The sequence below is a fragment of the Leptonotus elevatus genome, chromosome 7, assembly GCF_054856555.1.
Source record: "Leptonotus elevatus isolate MCC_2025b chromosome 7, RoL_Lele_1.0, whole genome shotgun sequence".
Taxonomy (NCBI): domain Eukaryota; kingdom Metazoa; phylum Chordata; class Actinopteri; order Syngnathiformes; family Syngnathidae; genus Leptonotus; species Leptonotus elevatus.
The window spans coordinates 2978469-3002068 of record NC_141245.1 but is presented as its reverse complement, the minus strand read 5'-3'; the positions used below and the strand labels follow the sequence as shown (position 1 = coordinate 3002068).

Sequence of the window (23600 nt, the reverse complement as noted above, 5' to 3'; positions counted from 1 at the left end):
GACTTGTTATCGATAATATCAATATTTGGATCGATCTGCCCACCACTAATATTTAGCACATCTTGCCTATAAGTTGTACAAGTAGCATCAATATTATTTCCATGGGCCTCAGTAACACTTCAGAAAATCATTGTCAATCAAACCAGTTCATTGCTACATTTACAAACGTAAGTTAATACTCGACTATGCAACGCAAAAGTCAGAAAGTGAAGAAAGTCAGAAATGCCGTTGGCTTCTTTGGGTACGAGCTCATCTGAGATGGATTGACGCCAAGTGAAATAGTGTGCTGTGGTCTGATGAGTCCACATTTGACATTGTTTTTGTAAATCATGTAAGTCATGTCTCTGATGTGCAGAGTTCGATTCCGGCTCCAGCCTCCCTGTGTGGAGTTTGCATGTTCTCCCCGTGCCTGCGTGGGTTTTCTTCGGGTACTCCGGTTTCCTCCCGCATTCCAAAAACATGCATGGTGGGCTGATTGACTAGTATTTGTATTCTGTTTTTGTTTATTTCACACTTGCAGCATCCTAACTTAATTTTTTTATTAGAAAATGCCTCACATGATACATGTGATATTTGACTTAGTTGAGTCTTGTAAAGGAATCCCAGACCTTCACTAAAGGCATTTGCATAAACATTGTTGTGCATTACATAAGTTGCACGCAATCAGAAGAGAAGCCAAACACAAAATAGTTACAGTCTCAGAAATCCAAAGCATAAGCAAAAACTTGTAGTTAGAGACATATTAAAATCACAATCAAACAGACATCTTGGCACTTTTCATTGGTGATTAATAAAATATGACTTCAAGAGAAAGGATTGTACCATTCAAAGAAATGCATGAATTGCTGAAATTGAACAGCAGCCAGTGTATGCACAGACAGCAACAGAATACCAAAGGAGATTTAGCAAGTTCCTCCGAGATTAGAGGAGGGGGAAGGAAAGGAGATGTGTTGGAGGAGGCAGAAATGAAGAGAAATGAGGAGCAGCAGCTTCCGAGAGGCAGCGCAGCAGAGAGAATAAAAGGAGGTGTGCGGACCCATGCGTCTGCATCCTGCTCTCAGCATAGAGGATCCCTGAAGTGTGCATGGGTCTCGGCTGGCTGAAGTCCGCTCCGCGTGAACTGGCTGCGGGCCGGCGGAGCGGCTCCGGACGGCTCCAGCAGTAAGAGCGCAAATAACACCCGCGGCCACTGAGGGGCACGCAGCTGCTATTTGGGCCATGTCGTGGGGGAGAAGAAAAAGAATGCAAGCAGTCTATCACGCAGGGGAGTGAAGAGAAAGGGGGGGGGGGGGGTTGCTATGGACATGCCGGAGGATGGATCATGTTGACGAATCAGACTGAGCACGGGCTGGAGCCCAGCCGGGTAGGCGCGCGTCCTGCATGGGCAGTCACGGCGCTGGCCAGCGTGCTGATCTTTACCACTGTGGTGGATGTGCTGGGGAACCTACTGGTCATAATTTCTGTGGCGAGGAACCGCAAACTCCGAAATGTGGGTAAGAAGCTGAAATAGATTGCTAGACTGTACACGTGTTTGTGCACTCGCGTCAACGAACAGCCTAACGCATGTAGCGAAAAACAAAACAAGCTATTTAGATGTGACACAAGCTGTACTGTGGATGACACGACGCACTTTTAAAGGAGTCAGTCGAAACGAATGGGTTTTAATTAATTCATGTGTCAAACTGAATGGGTTGTTTTCAAGTCTGCTTCATTCATTAGCCAGCAGATTATTGAGTTTTACTAAACTTAATTGTCAATGGATCTATTCGCATTCAACGCAGCGCCTGGAACTTAAATCCAGCAGGTTTCACTTCATGCTGCAATGGTTTGATCTTGTAAAGTGGCCATAATGGGATAATGACGAGCTATGGATCAGATAAATACCCGACTACATAATCGTTTATACTTATTCCATGTACTTAATTAAAAGTGTGTGATAACATGTATGTACGGCAATTGGGGGGAAAATCCAGATTACAGGTGATAACACTAATAAATGTTGTTAACAAATTAGACAGATACTACCTTTTTAAGATCACTGATTCTTCTGTGCAGCTCATGGCAGCATGGAGGTGCTCTGATATTAGGATTGATTCTGTTTATGAGATACTCTGTACTGGAATGGTGCCTGGATTCTTTCTAAAGCAAAGCTATTTACATTTTAATGTATTCAAATAAAAAAACAACTCCCTACATGCAAAGTATACAGTCGAATACAAGGGTCTCAAACTTGCGCCAGGTGACATTTGTGGCCCGCAGGATGATGTTTTGTGACCCCTACTTGACACTAAAAGTGCTTTGTCATGCCGTTTCATTGCCTGTTTAAGTTTACTTAAAAAATAATAATAATACTTGAACCCCTTTTTTGCTGAACACTTGATGTGGCCTAGACACACCCAGATTCTATTTCCAGTGGACTCCACATAAATACAATTTGAGATCCCTTACCTAATCGTAACATGAATACAATAAAACACCCAACATAGCCGGTTAGCCCATAAGATCAAGGTACAGAAAGTTTCAGCGGTATTTGGACAAAGACAGAGTTCTGATTTTGCCAGTAACCTCTTCTGTATGTAATTTTCAAAATTTGGAAAGTTCCAGAACTCTTCTTTATGGAAATTACCACATCATAGTCAGCATCCGTTGAAAAGATAAGAGAGAGCTTCTGTAATTAGTGTGTAGTTAGTGGGTAGTGTGTGTGTAAGGCAGTTTGTGTAGGGGGATAGCAAAAGCAGAATAGTGCCACAGGTGGTGGAAGCAGATACAGTATATTGTCAAGAATGGAAAATATCAGTTGTACGGCTTCTTTTGATACTACTAATAGTGCCAATGGGGGAAAAAGCACAATGAGTCTAGGAGACTACACTGCTACAGAATAGATTGCAGTTTAATTGATTTATTCCAAATGTTCAAAAAGGCGTGGAGATCACAAAAGCTGTTATGGTTCTTAATTTTCAATTGTGACTTTCAATGAGCATGGTGAATGTGATGCCATATGCAAGTATCTGTGTTAAACAGGCAAAGCTGCTGAAAGACCAACATCAGCATCCTCCGGCCAGAGAGAGGAGAAAGGGACTTTCCATTCCAGCGCTTCTGATGCTCTAATTAGAAATGCCAGATTAGATATGCTCCATGAAGAGTCTCTTTCCTCTCTTGTGTTCACATCATTTGCTTGTGCACCAAAGTAAAGAACCTTGGTATTCTTCTCCCTCTAAATGCCAGGAATTTAATTCTTATTCAACTGTTCACTTGGAGCAGCAAAACAGAGTACATGGGATTGGATGCACCAAGTCAAGCATTCATCAAAATGATCATAAATCAAAGCATCAGACACAGAATTGTAAGTAACGGGTGTACCAATAACTCCCAATACGAATTTGTATATCATTGCATATTTCCGGTTTCCATTTATTTCAAGCTATTTTGGATACACTCCAGAGGTAAAATAATCTCATTCTTCAAATGTGTGTCAATGTGTGTTAGTGTAATTCAAGAGCTCCGAGCTGATGCTTTTCAAGGTTGGAAAGTCACCCGAAGTTGTGACTTTATAAAGACAAAGGAGATGCTCCTCCAGCCAAATCCACGGAGGGCCATTTGAACACTTTTACCAGTGAGTCCATGCTACAAAGGAGATGGAAAGCTTATTCATTCGGCTGTAGTTTGTCCGACCTTCTCTACGTTTCTCTCTGCCCGGCTCCCTGGGGAGCGAGGCGTAGCTTCAGTCACTCCATCGCAAACCTGCGCTTGTTTTGTTTTTCTGGAGAAAAAAAAACTGCGCTTGTGGGGATCGAAAAACTCTCGAGCCGTAGGACGCATTTATCCTAATCCGGCAGTTAGTATTATATGCTTGTCATTATTATTATTTTATTATTGGTTGTCTTTTATGTTTTCATAACCTGAATTTTTCTGCACCATAGATTATTTTTGTGCTCTTTAAACAAAGTTGAGTTGAACATCAATGTCAAACACAAGTCTATATATACAGTACATACGGACCTGCATGTACTGTGAAACAGCCAATGGCTCATTACATCACATATGGTGCTTTGATTGCTTCGCAGACACTTGGATAACTAGAGCAATTAGAAATGTAATACGTCATTTACGGTAACTTGACATTTTACAGCAGATGGCGAGTGTATTAAATAATTTGATGCTATCATGTTATCGCTATGCATTAGACCAGCGACTGGAAGTTAGCACGCTGCACATCTCAAACACAGAAACGGGGCATGCATAGAGTCCAATAGTGAATGTAAATCTTGTTTTCATCAATAATAAAACATAGTTTTTAAAAAGGCACTATAATGCTATTATTCAATTTGTTGTATTTTGGCCACAGTAAATCCTCAGGAACCTGTTGTGTAGTATGGCTGTGCGAACTAGGGTCTAGTCAAGTTCTTGAGTGATTGTCTACCCCAACACCAAAACATTTCCATCTTCAAGGGCAATATTTGAGAGATTCGAGAAACCTTTGTCTGAAGCACTCATCAGATCTTATTGGAGAACTACCCTTCCTTCGCATTTAAATGTACCCATTGGGTTCTATGTTCATAGACACTCGAGCGTCAAAACTGGCACATTTTGATTTTTGTGTCGGTGCAAGCCTCGTTTAGCATATTTGGGAATTTGGCAGATGATTTTGCGCCATGCTGGGTGTTTTCTTTGACATCTCCGTATCACATCTGACAATTTGGTGGCTGAGAGTAACTTTATGCCTGCTGCAAGCAAGCCAAAGTACAGTATTGGCACACGTGTTATGTGGTTTTGATCAATTTGATCAAGGTGCAGGCAGACAGAATCTGAGCTCCGCGAAATGTCTGGGGTATGTCATCATATTTCATTCATAAATATGACAACAGCATGCAGCAAATCCTCTGAATCATTGTAGAAATCAATTAATTGAGCACATTATTTGTATTATTTATATAAAACACACGATTAGTTCGGAGGCTGTTGACTACTAAAGCAATTGTTCCCCAATAAAATGAATGGGAATAGAATTGACCCAATCCAGCCCCAGAAAATAAATAAATAACTTCTCTGGGGTTGGTTCACGGGGGCAGCAGGAAAGCCCAGGCTTCCCTTTCCCCAGCCACTTGGTCCAGCCCTTCTGTTGTGATTCCAAGACGTTCTCAGGCCAGCCAGCAAACATCGTCTGTCCAACGTGGTGACTTCCCTGATTCATCCCGGGACCTCCATCCAAACCAGATGTCTGAACCACCTCAATTGACTTCTTTAGATGCAGAGGAGCAGCACATTTACTTTGTATGTGTGATCCCAGTTCTTCCAGGCACAATCCACAGCTTGTGACCATAGGTGTGAGGGTTGGATCATAGGTCAACTGGTAAACTGCCACAACAGAAGGATGCAGAGTCCATATCACTGCAGATGTGCCACCAATCCGCTAGTCAATTTCTCTCCCCATTCTACCCTCACTTTTAAACAAGACCTCAAGAGACTCCACCACTTGGGGCAGGATCTGGAGCGATCACTCAATGTGAAAGGATTATTGACTGCATGAACACGTACTCTGTGTTTGGCTGTGGCTAGTGCAGGTATACCCACAGGACTGCAGCCAAGTACCGTGGCACATTTGGTATTGGGCTGCAGACACAGTACAATAGTGGATTATGAGCCTCAAAGGGAGACCTCAGCCAAGCCCAGACACACAGAGGTAACAATAACCAAACAGTGTCTGTACACTAAATAAAGTTAACCTCACAAACCAGATTGCTAATTGTAATTCACTCAAGCGAGTTCTTTACATTATCAATCTGGAACTTCACTCGGCAGATCCGTTCGGGGAAGGAGGGACTTGCTGTACAATACTCTGAGCTGATTGGACGATGCAGCATCTTGTGCACGTTTGTTTTGACCAATCACAGCAACAGATGAAAATGTTGTCTTCGGTCTCGTCTTAGGAAAAAAAAGCATGAACATCATTACCAGATAAAAATGCACGAAGCGCTTGTCGCTGTTCAACGTTCTACAAAGGAACGGTGAGTAATTCTGCAAGAACAGAATTAATAGCAGCGACTATTCGTCTATGTTAGGTTTGTTTCACCTGACGTTGCCGCTTTCCTGGTTTCGTCACAACTGCATGTCCCGACCTAAACAATGCCTGATTGGTCCGACTTAAAAAAGGTCGGTTGCGAACGTATCAGCGGCAGCAGTACAAGATGTATTCTCGTGGTATTTGTGATCAAATATCGCAAGAATTCAGCTTGCTGGCAAGGTTAAAATAAAGTTTTTATTTTGACACTTCAAATCATTAACGTTACATGTTACAGAAATATTTGTTTTGTTATCTATTAACATTACTAGTAAACTAACTATATACGCTGCTGCTGAGTTCAGCCTCATACATGTTTTATATTTTGAGCCATGCGCCACTGCGCCTACCCAAAAGGATAACTGCTATCATCCTCTATGGTTGTACATGTGTGGCCTTACATATGCACTATATTTTTCATCTTTAAGAAGGTTGTGAAATCCTCAATGTGGTTGATCAATCTCAGTACGTTCTGCATGCGTCAGCAATCCTTCTGTTCCCATGGATAAATTCAGATATTAGAGGACTGCAGCGGTGCCATTATTTGTTGTGTACAAGAAATGCCTCATGGTTTTATTTAAACTATGCATATTAAGCCTGAAGAGAATATTAGCTTCAGCCATATTTCATAATTGCTTTATTTTATTTTAGCGCTTTGGAACACTGATTGCTCCAAAGATGGTGACTTGTGAAGGGGAGAGTGCTGCCAAAAATATTGACCACATTCATTATTTAAGATTGTTGGCCTGACTCATTTTGGACCCTATTATCGGGTCCAATCCACTCTAAGCACACCTCATATATAGGAATAATCTTAAAAACAACCTTATAAATCATAATATTTTAGGGTGTTTGATGTCCTTGCAAAATCGAGATAAAAACTGACTTCATGTGTGTACCCGGCCTGGATTGGCACACGTTAAGATGTAAAGCACAAAGATGAAGAACACAGGTTGTTGTAGACGGGAAATGTGGCTAATGGAACATGTAAAGGAATCTGTACTGCTGCATTACAATGCCTTAAAAGCATTTTGTCCAGAAGGCAAGGCAGTACAGTTTGTTGTGCTACTCGTGTTTTCAAAAGTGTTGAAAGCAACAATATTTATTTTAGCACAGGGATGTATTTCACAAAGCAGGTTTAGTCAGAACCCTGGGTCAGAAAATCCTGAAATGTGGGAAACTCTGCATCTTCCGTTTCAGAAAGGGAGGTAACTAGAACCAGAGAAAAAGAGGTAGCCTATTTCATAAAAAGAGGTCATTTAAGCTCTCGGTCAGTTACCATAGCAACATTGTCCATGAATCAAGCCTTGTCGGTGACAGGTTTTTCACAATGAACCTCGAGGTTTTCTCTGTTCCCACCTTCTTCCACGACATTTATTTTCCTCATTCACAAAGTCCGCTTCAGCGAGTTTTTGCGTAAATACGCCTATGGTCTATAGCGTAAAATTCACTTTTGTCACGAACATGACATGTCCTTTTTGACAATGACCCTATTGATGAAGGTGCTGCATTATTGCGCAGGGAATTAAACATTCGTCGCGAGATTGTTATCAGACCGTGCATAGATATGCTGGCATTTCTGGATAGTTATCTTTTTGAACGGTACCGTTTCATATCACAGTCCGTCGCCTACATACACAGCTTAATCCGTCCTTACATTTGCAACATTACCGGCGCCGTAGTCATGCGCTCACATAACAGCATATATTGTGGGTTGCACTCCGCGTTTTTCTTATAACCATTTGAATATTGTTTTTATATTTCATCGTAAGTCAAGTGCGCTTCTTCCCCGCAGGATTGCGCCTAAATGAAATTAATTAATGAGTTACAATTCAACAGGTTTCCCCTGTAATATTATTGTAATTGCAAAGGACTACATTTAAATTTATGCATTGACCCGAGCAGCAATGTTCTCCTATGCCGCCTTCCTCTATGGGAAGCCGCTGCGGTGTTGCACTTTTTTTCTAAAGACATGTTCAAACTCGCCATATGATCACATTAAGATTTTCAGTTGAGAGGGGTAAAAAACAAAACACGGAAGCAGAGGGCGGCGCCGCCCTCTGCTTCCGTGAGCAGGAATAGACTTGCTGGAGTCCATGCAAAAGATCGTACATATGTTTATAAAGGATTGCAAGTAGGCCTCTATGGGTGGATCATCGCTGTGTAGTGGGCACTTGGAGACCGCCTTCCAGACTGATCATTCTTGTCTGTTGTGTGTGACCACCCTGACCCCACCTAGCTGTGCCATGGCCCGGGGGGTGTTTTAATAAAGATAAATAAATTTGAAAAATAAAGAAGATGATAATCATGATGTGTTTAATTAAATTATTCCTACAATGATTCTGATTGTTTGATGCATGCAATTGTCATATTTATGAATGCAATACAATGGCATCCACCACGCCTATGTTCACATCAGAAAAAAACATGGCAAATATTTTCATCTGTTTGTGAAAAGTTCACATTTGCAAACCCCAGCAAATTTGTCTGAAGGAGCAAAATTTTTGCTTCATACACTTCATCTGCACTGCCCGGCATGCCCGTGCAAACTGCATTGACCGAATGGCAATCATGACGCATCACGGTCTGCCAAATTCCCAAACACAGTAAATTAGACTGGCCTTGGCCAAAAATGAAGATGTGGCACGTTTTACGCCAGGTGCATGTGCACCATCTGCTAAATTAGATCCTAATATTGTTAAAGCTAACGAATACGAGCTGCAAAATGCATGAGCCCACCGAAAAACTCAGGAAGGATATATATTCAGGTCCGTTATGCTTCTCACGGACAGACAGCATACTTCTGCTCTGAGGGGAGAACATAACACAACTCAGTTGGTGACACATGAATAATTCCACACAGGTCTGGCCACCACCTCTCACCCTGGGCAACTATGTGGAAAAGAATCAAATCTCTTTTTTTGTGCGTCTTAGGCTATGCGAGTGTGGATAGAGCAGAGCTTTAGAACTGCTTATCCTTCCCACTATGTCCGAAATTTCTTTACACTAAGTCCAAATCAAGTAGTAGTAATCAATCAGATAAGAGCTTCCTTTTTTTTAATGCACTTGCAGTTGTCTAAAACATAAACAGGACATTTGTCCTCAATACAAATAAAAGCAGATTTTAGCTTCAAATTTTAGCCGACTGGTCACGTTTATCTCTCTAACTCCCTGGACCTAATTCGTTTGCATGTTCACGCCAATACGGTTTAGTTACTACTGTTGGAATAACAATCTTTTTTTGGATGGGACAAAAAGTGTGTAGAGAGGAAGATGAGTATGCACAGTACGGCTGTCACTATCAAATAATTAAAAAAATATATATTATCCTATTGATTATTCCATCGATTAATAAAAAATAATCATATTTTTTTCTTTATCCAATAAGGTTGGACGTAAATTGAAGTGAATATAAGTACTCATAATTTATTATTTGATGCATTATTAAACACCAACAAAATTAGTCTATGCTAAACATTAGCAATCACGATTAGAATTAGCGTGGTAGTGATTACCACTTACGGTAAACAAACACTAACTACCATTTAGTTCACACATTATATCTACATTACACATGTAAGAGTATCTTAAAAGTTAACAGTGACGGTCTTCTATATCTTGACACTTCTTTTACCTGTGACCATGAGCGCATGTTCGGCACAGACATTAACTTGAACGTGCACTCTCTTTTAAACAAAACTTTTATCATAATTGACCTGATTTTAAATAACAACCTAAAAGGTATTCATTTATCAGAGATATGGCTTCGCACGGATGCCCCAGTTTCTCTCACCGAGGCTTGCCCATCAAATGTGTACTTTTTATTTTCTCTCAGGGATAATAAATGAGGAAGTGGGACTGCATCAATTCTTAAAACCACTTTAGCTTCCAAGGAAATAATTTTTAACAGTTACTCATCCTTTGAACATCATGCCTTTGTTTTTAGCAGTCCTCCTATTCTTTGTGTCACTGTTTACAGACCTCGCCATCATTCCACTTCTTTTATTAGTGAGTTTTCAGCGTTTTTTATCGATTTTTACATACTGTAATTTCTGGACTGCAAGCCACTATTTTCACTTGCTTTCGACCCTGCGGCAAATACAATGGTGCGGCTTATCCACCAGGTTATGAGGCGGCGCACTATAAAGGAAGTGCAAGAGCACAATAGGAGAGACAGAACGAGAGCGAGACAGTTTGCACCCTCATTATGGAAAATAATCGAAGAAGTGATGTTGCATTAGGGATGGGTACCTTTCACATTTGAACCGGTACTGTTCCAGTAGTCAGTACCTGGGAATCGATACCGGTACTCAACGGTACCAATTTTCAGTACTTTTGTACTTTTTTTTGTTTTGTTTTATTTTTATTTATTTTTTATTTATTTTGGTGGTTTTAAATTTCTATCATTGTTTAATAGTAAAAAAAAAAATTTTTTTTAATCAATTTAACAATTACCTTTAAATATATAAAATTGACAAATAAAAAAACATAAAAAAATTCATTCAAATGAGCCAGAGATGAATAGTAAAAATAAAGGTTTAACATTTTACTGTCATGATTGGGGTCAGCTGGTTCTGTTTTCCCTTGCAGTTGCTGGGGAAACAGCTGGAGGGCGGATCCTGCCAAACGTACCTGCTGCCCATTAGTTCATCAGGCCAAAATAAAAGCCTGGCAGAAACAGCAAGGAGCGTCGGGTTATTACTCCGTGACGTGACTCACCAGAACTGACGTTGTGATTCTGCTAGCGGTCTAGGGGCAATCTTTCCAGGTGCTGTGGACACCACGCGTGTTTTGACTAGTAGCATTTATCCATGGATCTACTCTGTACCCCACGCTACTCGCTGTTTTATCCGCCCTCGGGCGTGATCTTGTGTTTTCCTGTTTTTGATTAAAACTAAGTTACCAGCATCCCTGCCGTGGCTCTCCTACCTTCCTGCATTTGGGTCCTCCACTCCGTAACCCGTGACATTTACAATTACTGAAGTATAATTAATAAACATAAGTTAATATTACAAAAAAAACAAAGTGTGAATTAAAGTTCTGTGCAATGAACAACAGTAAATATATAGATTAATAATAATTGATGTTATTTTAGTTTCTTGCAGTTGTTTTTTCAAGAACGTAAAGCCTGTAGCGCTATGAGCTCGAAGTTTGAACCCATATTGGACTCAAATATAAATTAAATGACAGTTGGAAGAGGACATGACATGAACAAAGAGAATAATTGGGTTCAAATTAATCATTTGAATGTACCCGATGTGGTCTGTAATGCTCGCTACATTTTGGCCACAATCTTTTGCTAATTTAAATATGGTGACCAGTAGTATATCCAAATTACAATGTCTATATACCTTAACAATGGTGAAGCAGTGTGCCTTCCAGCATGATTCAATCGGTGGGGGAAGACATGCTCCTCATACAGTGAGGACAACACCTCCCTCTCAGGCATGCATTGTCAGCCTGCACCTATGGAGCCACAACACTGACAATAAGATTTGGTATTGAAAAAAAGTCATTATGGAAAAAGCTGCATTGACATTGAAACAAGTATTGGCATTGTGAAAGGTTGTAGTGAAAAATAAAACACAGACATGGGAGAAAAAAAACACTATTTACTTTAAGCATATTTTTTTGTATTAGGATGTCTTTTTTTAATGCCAATCTGCAGATTTTTTTTTTACACTTCTCTTTTTTTTCAGTTTTAACTAATTGGCAGTGTTTTAATGTGGGGGCTTTGAGCACGAAAATGCCTTCCAGCTTTTCAGAAAAGGAGAGAAGAGAGGAGAGGAGAGCTCACCAGCAACTCTTAAGCCGCCTGTAAATCTGTGTTTTTACTACATATAACCTTGTGGCGTCAGTGTTAATGTTTTTGTAGTAAACTAGTTAGTACGTTAGCTAAATTAGCATGACATGATGCATAAAGTAATTTCAAACATGGTGCTTTTAACACCAGGAGTAACATATATAATCACATATAACCTTGTGGCAAGTTTAGGAGTTCCTGGTGAACTTGTATCCAAAAAAATCTGGAAGGCGTTCTCACGCTCAAAGCCCTGCCCCTAACCACAACTGTATTTCTTTGGCTTAGTGCCGCAAAAATCTCGCTAGTTTCCAAAACCCGGAAATGTATTTTAGCACGCCTTGCGTGAGTGGGTGACATCAGTACGCTAGTGCGCGTATAATGTTGCGTTCAAGTGTGCCATGGAAAATCGGCAACTCTTCCACTCCCGAAACATGGCACCGTTTGATTTTACGTGAATCAGTGCTCGGAAGTACCGACCCAAATCGGTCCATACCCCAAAAAGTACAGTTTTTGGTACCCATTCTTATGCTGCATTTAAGTTAAAGACAATCTACCTGTTTGATTCTGACACTGAGGAAAATAACTTCAATGGTTTTACGTTGTATCCAGGAGGAGGACGATGTCACGAGAATTACTGGTAAAGACTGACTTTTCTGCTATAGTAGGCTAGTTATTTTTGTTACAGTAATGTATTGTTGTACAGCCGTGTTAATACACCTTTACTGACGTTTTACAGGCAAGCACTTTTAAAAACTGATTTTATTTAGCCATTTGAAGTTATTGCCTCGTCAAGCGCTGTAAGTTTTGTTTTGTTGTGACTGTTATTACTGTGACTGCAGGACGTGCGCTGTATTATTTGTGCACCTCACGAATGCTGTTCAGATGGTAATAAATGAAACGCTTTGTGTTCCCAAACAGTCATCACTGTCCCAATAAGTCCCAATGTGGTAGCAGCAACCCTTATATACTGGTACCGTAACATTAACACACCTGCGGTTTACAGTCTGGTGCGGCTTATACCTGGACCAAACTGGGGTATATCCCCCAAATTTAGCTAGTGCAGCATATAGTCAGGTGCACTTTATAGTCTGGAAATGACGGTACTACTTATAATAGAATTTTAATAACTGCCGATTTTAATGTGCATGTTAAAAACACCTGGCTGTGTCTGACCACTACTGTGTATATTTTAACATCGCCAGTTTAAATCATCAGGAGGCCATCCAGTGACAACAGTGAGGAAACTTCCAAGGTGGCTGCAAATTTTTTTTTGATTTTTAAGAGAATCCCTGCTGACATCTTACCTGTATCTTGTGATTCTATTGTTGATCATTTTATCTGTAATTTATTTCAATTCATTGTAAAATATTATATGAACAACTCAAATCCTACAATAAAACGGTAAAACAGGCAACAGCACATTTTTCAAATCTCATTACAGTCAATAAAAACAACACTAAATGTATTTTTTCCACCTTTGATCTTTTTACAAATGCTCTCTGTGAGGGCTTTGCAGACAACTTCAGGAGTAAAATCGATGACTTCAGGTGCAGTCTTTTAGCTCATCATAATGTAGGTTTTAATAAACCTGGACAGTCAGTTTTACCTGAGGAAACACTGAAAAATTTTGCTCTGGTTGATGCACGGACACTCCAAGGTCAAACCAACAACCTGCCTTTTAGATCCAATTCCCACATTACTTCTAAAGACATTTTATGGATTTTATTTTAGGAACAAATTTTAAATATAGTAAATTGCTCTCTTCAAACGGGTGTCTTTAAAACGGCGGTGGTGAACCCCTTTCTGAAGAAAAGCAATTTGGACCCAAGCATTTTTAATAATTACCAACCTGTATCCAACTTACTGTTTTTAAGTAAGAAGTTGTTTTTATTCAATTTAATTCATTTTTAGATACAAATAATGTATTAGAGAAATTTAAGAGGATGAAAAATAGTACAGCGACCGCCCTTTTAAAGATTTTAAATTATATCAGGTGTAATACAGACATGTCTTGGTACTACTGGATTTAAGTGCTGCCTTTGATACGGTAGATCACAACATTTTATTGAATATATTTAATAACCTGGTGGGCGTCTGTGGCACTGCCTTTAATTTGTGAAATTCCAATCTCACAGACCAATATTTCTTTGTAAGTATGTTCCTCTGGAACCCATGTAATTAAATGTGGGGCTCCCCAAGGTTCAATCTTAGGCCTATTACTTTTTAATCTTTACATGCTTCCCCTTGGGGATGTCATGAGGAGACACAGCGTCAACTTCCACAGTTACGGGGGGGTTCCCTGGGGCGATCGTGGGCCGTCATCACTTCTCAGTGTGGATGAGCTACTCCTGGGTGCCTTTCTCACATGGTTTCTCTGTGCCTCACCATGTTTTTTGTTTTTTTTGGGGTCTCAGTGTGTGTGTGAGTATGCTCATGGGGATATCTGGGGAGGGTGTATTTTTTTTTATTGTACTATAGATGTTTTAGTTGTTCAGCACCTTGAGTTGCATTTTAATATATGAAAAGTGCTATATAAATAAAGTTTGATTTAATTTGATATCACGTAACCACCGCGCTTGTCATGACCCACCGGCGAATAAATCTCTATTTATTGTGAATACAAATATTTTAAAACTGTATTTTATTTCCTTTGTCATGGGGAGTAGTGTGCACATTCGGACAGCCCAGATCACAGCCACCATGGCAATACTACGCGTGTCTGTAAAAAAAGGTCAGTGTATAAAACATGGATAGCCCAAACATGGTTCCAGTGTAACTTCGAGGCAGAACATTTAAGATGATCTATTTTTAAAGTTTACTTATCCGACTTGGTTGCCTTTTTTTCCCAGCCGTAATGTAATTGGAGGAGTCACTTGCGAGAAGACTGGACTTTTTGGTAGGTTTACTTTCTGATTTATTTGCTTGATGCTTGTTGGAGAACTCTAAAGTAATTTGCACACTTTGCAGAGCCAAATTCAAATAGCACAGTATTTGTACACCTTTGGTGTATCACCTCAGAGCAAAATTCCCTGCTCTTGGTCCCTCTACGGCACCTCACAAACCAATGCTGCAGGAATGTGGTGCTCGTGAGCAGAACTATACCTGTAAGCGAGAATTGTTTCAGTCCATTTCAGTTATATTTTACAAATTTATTCCATTCAAGGATCAAAAAAAGCTGTTAGCACAGTCTTTGATTCTAAATATACTTTCGATTTGATTATTTTACATAAATTCCAAAATTAAAGTAAATATCTGTTACAAGCTTTTAAGGAAAAAGTGGAAACAAAAGTGGAAAATAAATAATCGTGATATATATATTCTAAATGAGATTAAGATTTCAAAACTTTTTTTAACCCTTTACAACTCAACTGAATTTGCTTTAATCTTCTTGAGGGTAAGTAAAATTAACTGAAATCATGTGGTGCACACCCTCCTAAAACTGGGGTGTGGCTGTGTTCAGAATTAATAATCACATTCAAATTCATGTAGAATCAGCACACACATGCATGCATGCAAAATTCGGATGCTCTAGTCGGCTCTTCATGACACCTTTTTTCTTTCAAGCAGAAGCCTGAAGGTTTTATGTTAAGACTCCAATTCCTGCTGAAACAGTCCCAAAGCTTGATGTTTATATAGCAATGCTCTCTCACCCTCGCTTCCATCTCTCCCCCGCTCAACTTTGTGTGCTCATTGTTGCCAACATTATACAGTGGTACCTCGGAGTTTGAACATAATTCAGAGCCTGCCCATATGGAATACATTTTGTTGAAAGTTGATATATACAACGATCACTGAGCTTCCGGGTTTTGTGAAAAAGGTCCATACTAAGAGCTAAGGTTGGACTGGCACCCAAAAAAATCTGCCCTGGCATTTGGACTTAGACCAGCCAGCCTGCTGGTTCAGTTTGCTGTTTATATTGTAAATTGTTTATTGGTCTTCTCCCTCAATTGGGGTAAAATAGAAGAAAATACTAATTTAATAGCACAGTATTGGCCCCAAAAGACGTGGGCCCACTGGGCATTTGCCCTGTATGCCAGATGGCCAGTTCAGCCCTGCTAAGAGCCTATGAACCGTCTATGTCTAATCTACAGTGTTCCCTCGTTTTCTGCTGGGTTTAGGTTCCAAAAAATACCCACAATAAATGAAATCCGCAAACTTGATGATTTACATTTATTATAAATGTTTTAACGCTCTAAAAACCCTCACCACACATTTTATACATTTTTCTCATTGAGGCATTTACATTTTCTCACATTTCTCTCTTATTTAAACATTCTCAGTGTTCAAACCTTCATAAATATTATAAAATAGGTACATTGTTGTAAAAAAAAAAAAAAAAAAAAAAGCATGCAAAATTGCACACACAAAAATCCGCAATACACAGAGGCTGTGAAAAGTGAATAGCATAGTATATACAGTAGTCTGCTCGCGAGATGGGAGTGGTAAAATCGCCGCTGTTGCTTCAACGGTTTGCACGGGCGTGTATGGGCTACAACCTATCCAGTTATACATAAAGATTAGTGCCCTCACTAGATGAAGTTATCTATCTATCTATCCTCCATAACGTGTTGCCTTCAGGAAGAGTCTGAAAACAGCTTCCCTTATGCAACTCAAATTAACTTGACTTTATTTATCCATCAATCTATCTAGCAGTGCAGCATAGTGCACACGTGGTTAGCATGCTCCCCCACAGTTCTTGTGCTTTGGATTTGAATTGGGTGTCTTACCATACTTGTTTTGAAGCAGTTTCCTGTTTGATGCAAGGTTAAAAACAAAACAAAATTGAAGTGTCAATGACACCTTAAATATCACGTATGCTTCATGAAAGCTGTTTGATAATCCTGTTTACATATTAGTGACAGCATAGAGGTCAAGAACACATTACAGGCCTTAGTAATGCACTCTCATCTCAGGAAAGTGGCTACATAACTGTGAAAAGTACTGGAAAACAACATGTTTACTATGAATTTGGAGGAAAATAAAAAAAGTTGGAACACTTACTCCTAACATTGCTCATATTGGTTAATGTCTGATGGCTCTTTGAGGTTAAATCGTAAAGTGTGAATGAGCAACCAAATGCCTAGAGATGCTTCAATGGGAAGAAATTAGATTCCTCATTGATATGCCAGCATTGTAGCAAAAATGCTCTAAAATCCCAGAACTAATGAAGAAGCCAATTACGGAGCCGCACTCTGGGAATAGAGAAAATTCCCAAGCCATATATTGAGATACCTTTACAAACATCTACTGAGAAAAAATAAAAATTCACAATTGCCTCATTCTTTCCTGGGGGAATCTGTTCCCTTCGCTCCCTCTGCCTGCTGCCTTTTTCCTTGTGTCCCACTTTGTTTTCCTCCTTTTTTTATGTGCTAGCATAAACAGATTAACTTATGCTATCAGCCATGGCCAAGATGCAATTGCAAGGTTATTTACTGATTTAACACACCTTTACTTATCTGGATGTAGAATTACTTGACTTTGGAAGACATTTCATTCATTTTCTCTTATGATCAATTTGGAGCCTTGACACAGGTGGTGGTTATATCAGAAAAGCCACCCTTTTCACTGTAATATCAAACCACTTCCGTTATGTCTCTTCCTGCTTGTCTGCTTCCTTCGTCTGTCTACTATCGGCTTGTGAATCTGTTGTTGTGAGTTTTGGTCGGGTTGTTTCACCACACACTTTGCTATGTTTATATACAAGAAAATAATAGTTCAGTCTTTTCACTTGGACCTGCGATACTGCTGCACTGTGATGTCATCTTTATTCAGCATGACTAACACGTCTCGAAATAAGCGGTTTCACATTGCAGTTCGTGTGCCAAAATTTGTATTTGGCGCCTCGTTTTAACACATTGATTTCTCACCGAGATAAAAGTAAAAAGAAAGTAGAAGACAACAAAGAACCACTGAGACAGGACTAAAACGCTCACGTGGCCTACTGTGCGTAGTCGGAGGTTGAGGGAAGCTCTGTACTACTGAGGCAGAAGCAGCTCGCTCGCAACAGCTTCGACTGGCTACTACTACATCACCTGTGGGGCGGCAAATAAACTACACTTATGACAAGTGTCATACTCACAAAGAGATGACGAGAAAAGGTGGAGACATACCAATTGCTAAGCTAACCTAAGATTGAGCACAGTGTTCGGGTGACACCAACGTCTGGCTGGAATAGCGTATCCAACTTTGAACAGGAAAACTTATCGTATCGTATCGTAAAAGGCTGTGAATAAGACACATTTTTTCCTATATAAAATGATAATGATGAAAATCAGCAAAACACCATCAGCAAAACTAGTCAAGCTAAAAGCTGCAACAATATTGTTTATGCTATCGATGACGGAACACGCAGCCAGTGGTGAGGTAAACTTTGAAATAAAATCTTTCAAAATGCAGTTATACGCTGACATTCGTGCCTTGTTTCCGACACAGGGTGATTACTTTTTAACTCATCCAATCCCAAAAACGTATAAATATGTTTTTTAATACATTGTCCTTCACTTCCAAAAACGTATTATGTATTTTTTTAATACTAGAGCATACAAAAGGATTTTATGCAGCTTCTGACCAGAAGAGGTGGCTTAAAGCAATGGTAGTTATTACAAAAAACAGCCAGCAGGTGGCAGCACAGTATAAGAGATCAGCCAGGGCCATGTTTCAACAAGCTCTTTTTTCCAGGGTTTTCAACAGATTTGTGAATAATGATGAAACTTAGTTATATTCTAATGCTAATGGACTATTTGCACAAATCACTTCCGTATTCGACATATGAGTGCACCCAACCTTCTTGTGCGGGGAGACTTCAGCGGAGCGCACTGTTGATGTGATGTAAAACTCTAAGCCCAAATCTTTAAACCACTGAAAAAGAACAGGAGTCGCTCCTTGCTTTAACACTATGACTATCAGAATTTTAAAACTACTAATTAGATCACCCAAAGCTGTAATTTTAACGGCTTGAGCTCTGGTAATGATGTCATTGCTTAAAATTATTATTACACATAAATACAATCCTTTTGAGTAGCTACTAGAGCTATTTTGTTTATTAGATTTTGTAATGTAAATGTAAAACATGTATTGTAGCTCCTCTTCCGGGACTACTGGAGTCCACACAGTACCCCACTAGTCGGTAAGGTTGAGGTCTCGGATCTTTCAGATGGAACCTGCCAGATAACTGTTCATAGCTTGTTCATTTTTCTTTTTCTTTTACCTGGCATTACCGGAAAAGGCGGTGCGTTATGAGATTTTCCCAGAAATACATCACGACTATTTGTGCATAGAGTCCATTGCTGCAAAACGGAAACAGATACAAATATACTTTTTTTTCCTAATGAAAGAAAATGCTCAAATCTTTCTTTTGGTAGGTTCCATGTTTTTATAGTAATGGAACACAACATTCTGTGGACCTGGCAAAATCAGTCAAAATCCACTAAAACAGCCGGGAGTGAAGGGGGTTGCTTCAGTGAAAATGGCTGGGAGTGAATGAGTTAACAAATCAGGCTTACTTAAATGTGCTGTTTAAGCCGGCAAAATCTCTACTGATGTCATCTTGTTTCATAGATCAAAATCTATGGGAGAGATTTAATTTTGTTTTCATTTCATTTATTTCAAAAAGAAAGGGGGCAGAAAGAAGTAAAACTTGTAATATCTGCTAACTACAATCAAGGCACACTTACAAAATTAAAAAAAATGAATTCGGAAAAATAATGATAGTATAATATAGACAGATTTATCTAAAATCTCAATATTAGCAGTAAACAACACGCTTGTTTCACTTTTAAGTGTACGGGCTCTCGAGTAAAAATCACGCTTTCTAAACTGAACTGAAGCCAATAAAGTTTGCTGCTATACACTATACAATTTAAGAAATAAAACCTCTATTAAAACCTCTTAATTCTATTTTTTTTTTAATAATAAGAAAACCAATTGTTCATTCATCATATTTTATTGTTTAATCAAACCTTGGTTAATTTCCCTGGGATTAACCTGCAAAATAACAAATAATAATAAAAAATAAAAAACATTGCTTCACAGTTAGAAATTTGCTCTTCAAATAAAATCATCGATTTAGCAAAAAAGAAAAATATATTCCAAGCTTTGACTAAGATTGAAAATTATAGCACATTATGATTCCTGCTTTTCACCTTTCATTATTATTTGTTTGCGTTTGCATTTTTTTTTAGACAACAGTAACCACAGCAACAACAAAAAGAGCACTTAAAGTTTAAAATTTTAAAGCTTTGCATTTTCTAGCTGCATCACACTTGTCATAAGTACAAATTCCACATTCAACCTCCCCTCGCCCCTTCCCAAGAAGTGTCACAGTTGAGGTGTTGTACAGTTACTTTCTACTAAGTACACATTGTGCATTATGAATGTTTTTTTTTCACTTATTAAAATTTGTCAGATCAGTTCTCAATGGGATTTATGTATTTGCCAATTTTCAATTATTTGGAGTTTCTGTAATAACTTCTTCTTCCTCTGCCCTATCCTCCCTTAATGGATTTATCCCTGCTTCTGCCTGTCTTACAGTCTCTTATCATCTTTATGGACTCACTTCCTTTGTCCTTCCTTCCTACTCACTGCCAAGGTCACTCTTCACTTTGCTTTCTCATTGACCTGGACTCTCTGCTGAATCTCCGAGTTTCTCATTGAACAAAATAAGGTTGTAAGGTTATACTGGTGCTGCATGTACCACTTGAAACTGTAGATTGAATTCATTACAACAGTATTTTTTTTTTTACAATATGATAAATAGAACATTTAATTCTACAAAAGCTGCTAAATGAAAAAGTGCCCTGAATTGTCTTCATCAATTATTTAATCAATAGCAATCTCTGATTTGAAATGTTTGTTTTAGTGATCTAGCTAATTCTTCACTCCTTCAGACAAAGCCTCAGCATTTTCAGATCTCACATTAGATCCACCTGCTTGTTTAAAAATACCTTCACTACATGCAAAGTAAAAAAATCCAGATGAAAAAAAAAAATAATTGACCTAACACAAGATTTTTTTGCGACTTATCCCTTTGCAGACCAGGATTTGTAATTCACAAGACCCCTGGCAGAAAAATCCCTGAGCTCTATTCTTGCTTTGCAAGTCTATATTTAAGCATGAGAATGAATTGACATACCGTAGTAGCTTTCTATTAATACCCGAGAGGCAGTCAGCAACCATCTATAATTAATACAACTCCTGCTTGTGTTGCTTTTTTCTTTTTTAAGTCTACGGTGCTTTCTTCAGGTCACATGCACACAGTTATGGAAGGTGGAAGTCTTCCCTCAGTCCCATTATATAACCATCATCCTCACATAAGACTGTGTCTATGCCTTTGAGAGATCTCCACCTCAAATGATGTCTGTTTGAGTCACTGTTGTGTTACAAATGTTCTTGTTCTTGTTTATTACTATTCAATTTCTCTTCCTCCTTCCGCTTCATCTGCAGCATGCTTTCCCTATTGACCTGATATAGATGTAATATTCAGTTGCAAATCCTTAGACTCTATAAGTGCATCAAACATGTGAGCACCTGATTTCACCAACTGTTGCATTCTTCTTTTGGATGCATTCAGTTGTTCTTTGTTTTGGGGAGTGATTCCAGTCATTCTCCTCTTTAGCAGATAAAATGCATGCACTTTAGGACTTGAGTCTGGACATTGACTGAACCAGTACGTTTCTGTTCTTGCACAAGGAATGGATTTGTTCCTTTGCTTTATGATGATCTCCCTCCCAATCAGTTTGGGTGTTTTCATTTGGGAGAGTTTTTTCTAATGAACACTTTTCAGTTAATTTTGTGCTGTCATCGTGATGTTCATCGATGAAGATTATCGAGCCCATCCCAGAAAAAAGCCGTGTAAGTCCAAGCCATGACATAACATTACCTACTTGTTTGGCCTTTGCATTGCTTTCCTAAAGTTTAACCGTCTTTTCACTCAACAAAACTTGGTCCACAAATGTTTGCATGGGCGGATCTACCGGGGTGGCACCCCTGCTGCCACCCCAATTTGCAGAGACAAATTTGACATTTACGACCAAGAACTTTAATGTCTGCTTTCAATGAATGCAGCACTTTTTTTCCTACATCTTTGTCCAAATTATATGGGCCAGACTGTAAACAAATGTGAGAGTGCAACGTTCATTTGTGCCTCAACAAAATTGCTTTGTGAGTTCCACAAATGAGCTAAAGAGACATGCTCACTCTTCACACTGAATGGTCAGTCAAACAGAGTGGGAGTTAAAGTATAGCCGTTATAAGAGTTGTAACTCCTGAAAATAACTGTGTTACATCAATAAAAGAATCTTCATACCTGAGATGGGAACAGGTGTTGTCTTACTCTTTTGTTTCACCATGAATGTCTGTTGTCACAAATTCGTATCATACCCAGATGTATGACTATTTTATGTGCTGTACTCATATTAACATTTCCAACTAAATTAAATTTTTAGTGAGTACCCTATAAAATCCTTTATTTATGCTGCTTTTTTGGTCCTTTTTTATAATATTTGTGTAAATATTAACAACTATTTCTTTTATTCAACACAATCTATTACATTTTTAATCAAAATATATAATATTTGGTAAATTAAAGGTGCATTGTGCCGTTTAAAAAGGTAATATTAAAGCTTTTTCTACAACATGCATGCACCACCAATGCCCAGATGAGTACGAAGAGCCCTGACTGTTTTACTCTGACTGTGCCTATTAGCTTTTATCTTCTCTTTATAGTTTCTTTGGGGAGGGGAGGGGCGGAGTTTTTCTTAAGTCATGTCTTGGGTTTTCAACTGTGGTTGTCGCTTTAAGATCATGCACGTACTTGCACGCGCAACATGAACGAGTCTGACACAGATGCTGCAGTTACGCTCTGGGCCAGAGGTGGCAGTTGCGAGTAAAAAAAGTGACAAACTGCACAAAGATCCTTTAAAGTTGCGCTGATCACGTGTTTGAGGTCATGTGACCATTCACAATGGCGACTTCCGAGCCGAAGAGATATTTCTGCATGTTTTGCTAATATATGCTGAAAAAGAAGGCGACTGAGGGCTGCTTCTCATGAAATATGGTGTAAGCCCTACATTAGAGCCTCCGAAACATACTCAATAGGGTTCTGCTATATTTGGTGTATGAAGAGTGCATGCAATAATATCAGCGAGCAGTTGGCGCCTGTCACGCGGACATGTAGAGACAGTGGCGCCTGAGCGCAGAAATGATCAAACATGTTTGTTACTCTGCGCCGATGACACAGTACCACTTGCACACAGAAAATGGCGCCCGTACACGAGGCGCGGATGTTGAAAGGTGGTGAATTACCGAGCATTGTGACTGAGCGCCGATGCCGCCTTGTGTGCGCCAGCTTTTAGGTGACGGTAATAGCGTTATTCAAAGGGGAAAACAAAAAACAAAAAAACTTTTGTTGCCACCCCTAAAAATTGCCTGCCCCCTTCTTTCCACCCCATAAATATTTTTTCTAGATGCGCCCCTGAATGTTTGACTCATCTGAATGCTTTTTAGAAAATTCATGCCTGACATTCCTATTCTCCTTCTGAACTTTTGTTCATGAAGAGTCGATTGTGATGCATACACTCCTGCTCTCTGGAGGTTGTTGCTGCTGTCACACATGGTTGATTTCCAGACTTTCTTTACAGCTTTCAAAACATTGCTGTCGTCAACTGCTGATGTTTTCTTTGCTCTACTTATTTACTGTCTCTTATTGAGTAGTGTACACTAGTGGTTTTGTTCTTCAGGACA

General features: G+C 39.2%; 1 protein-coding gene across 1 annotated transcript in view; it reads left to right on the top strand.

Annotated features, from left to right (window-relative positions):
* The first annotated feature begins 1298 nt into the window (after positions 1–1298).
* Positions 1299–23600, top strand: part of LOC147170383 (melatonin receptor type 1B-B-like) — a 45687-nt gene continuing 23385 nt past the window's right edge. Inside the window, 2 exon segments of the mRNA XM_086080962.1 lie at positions 1299–1320; positions 1323–1493. Coding sequence (XP_085937088.1) covers positions 1299–1320; positions 1323–1493 — 193 coding nt within the window.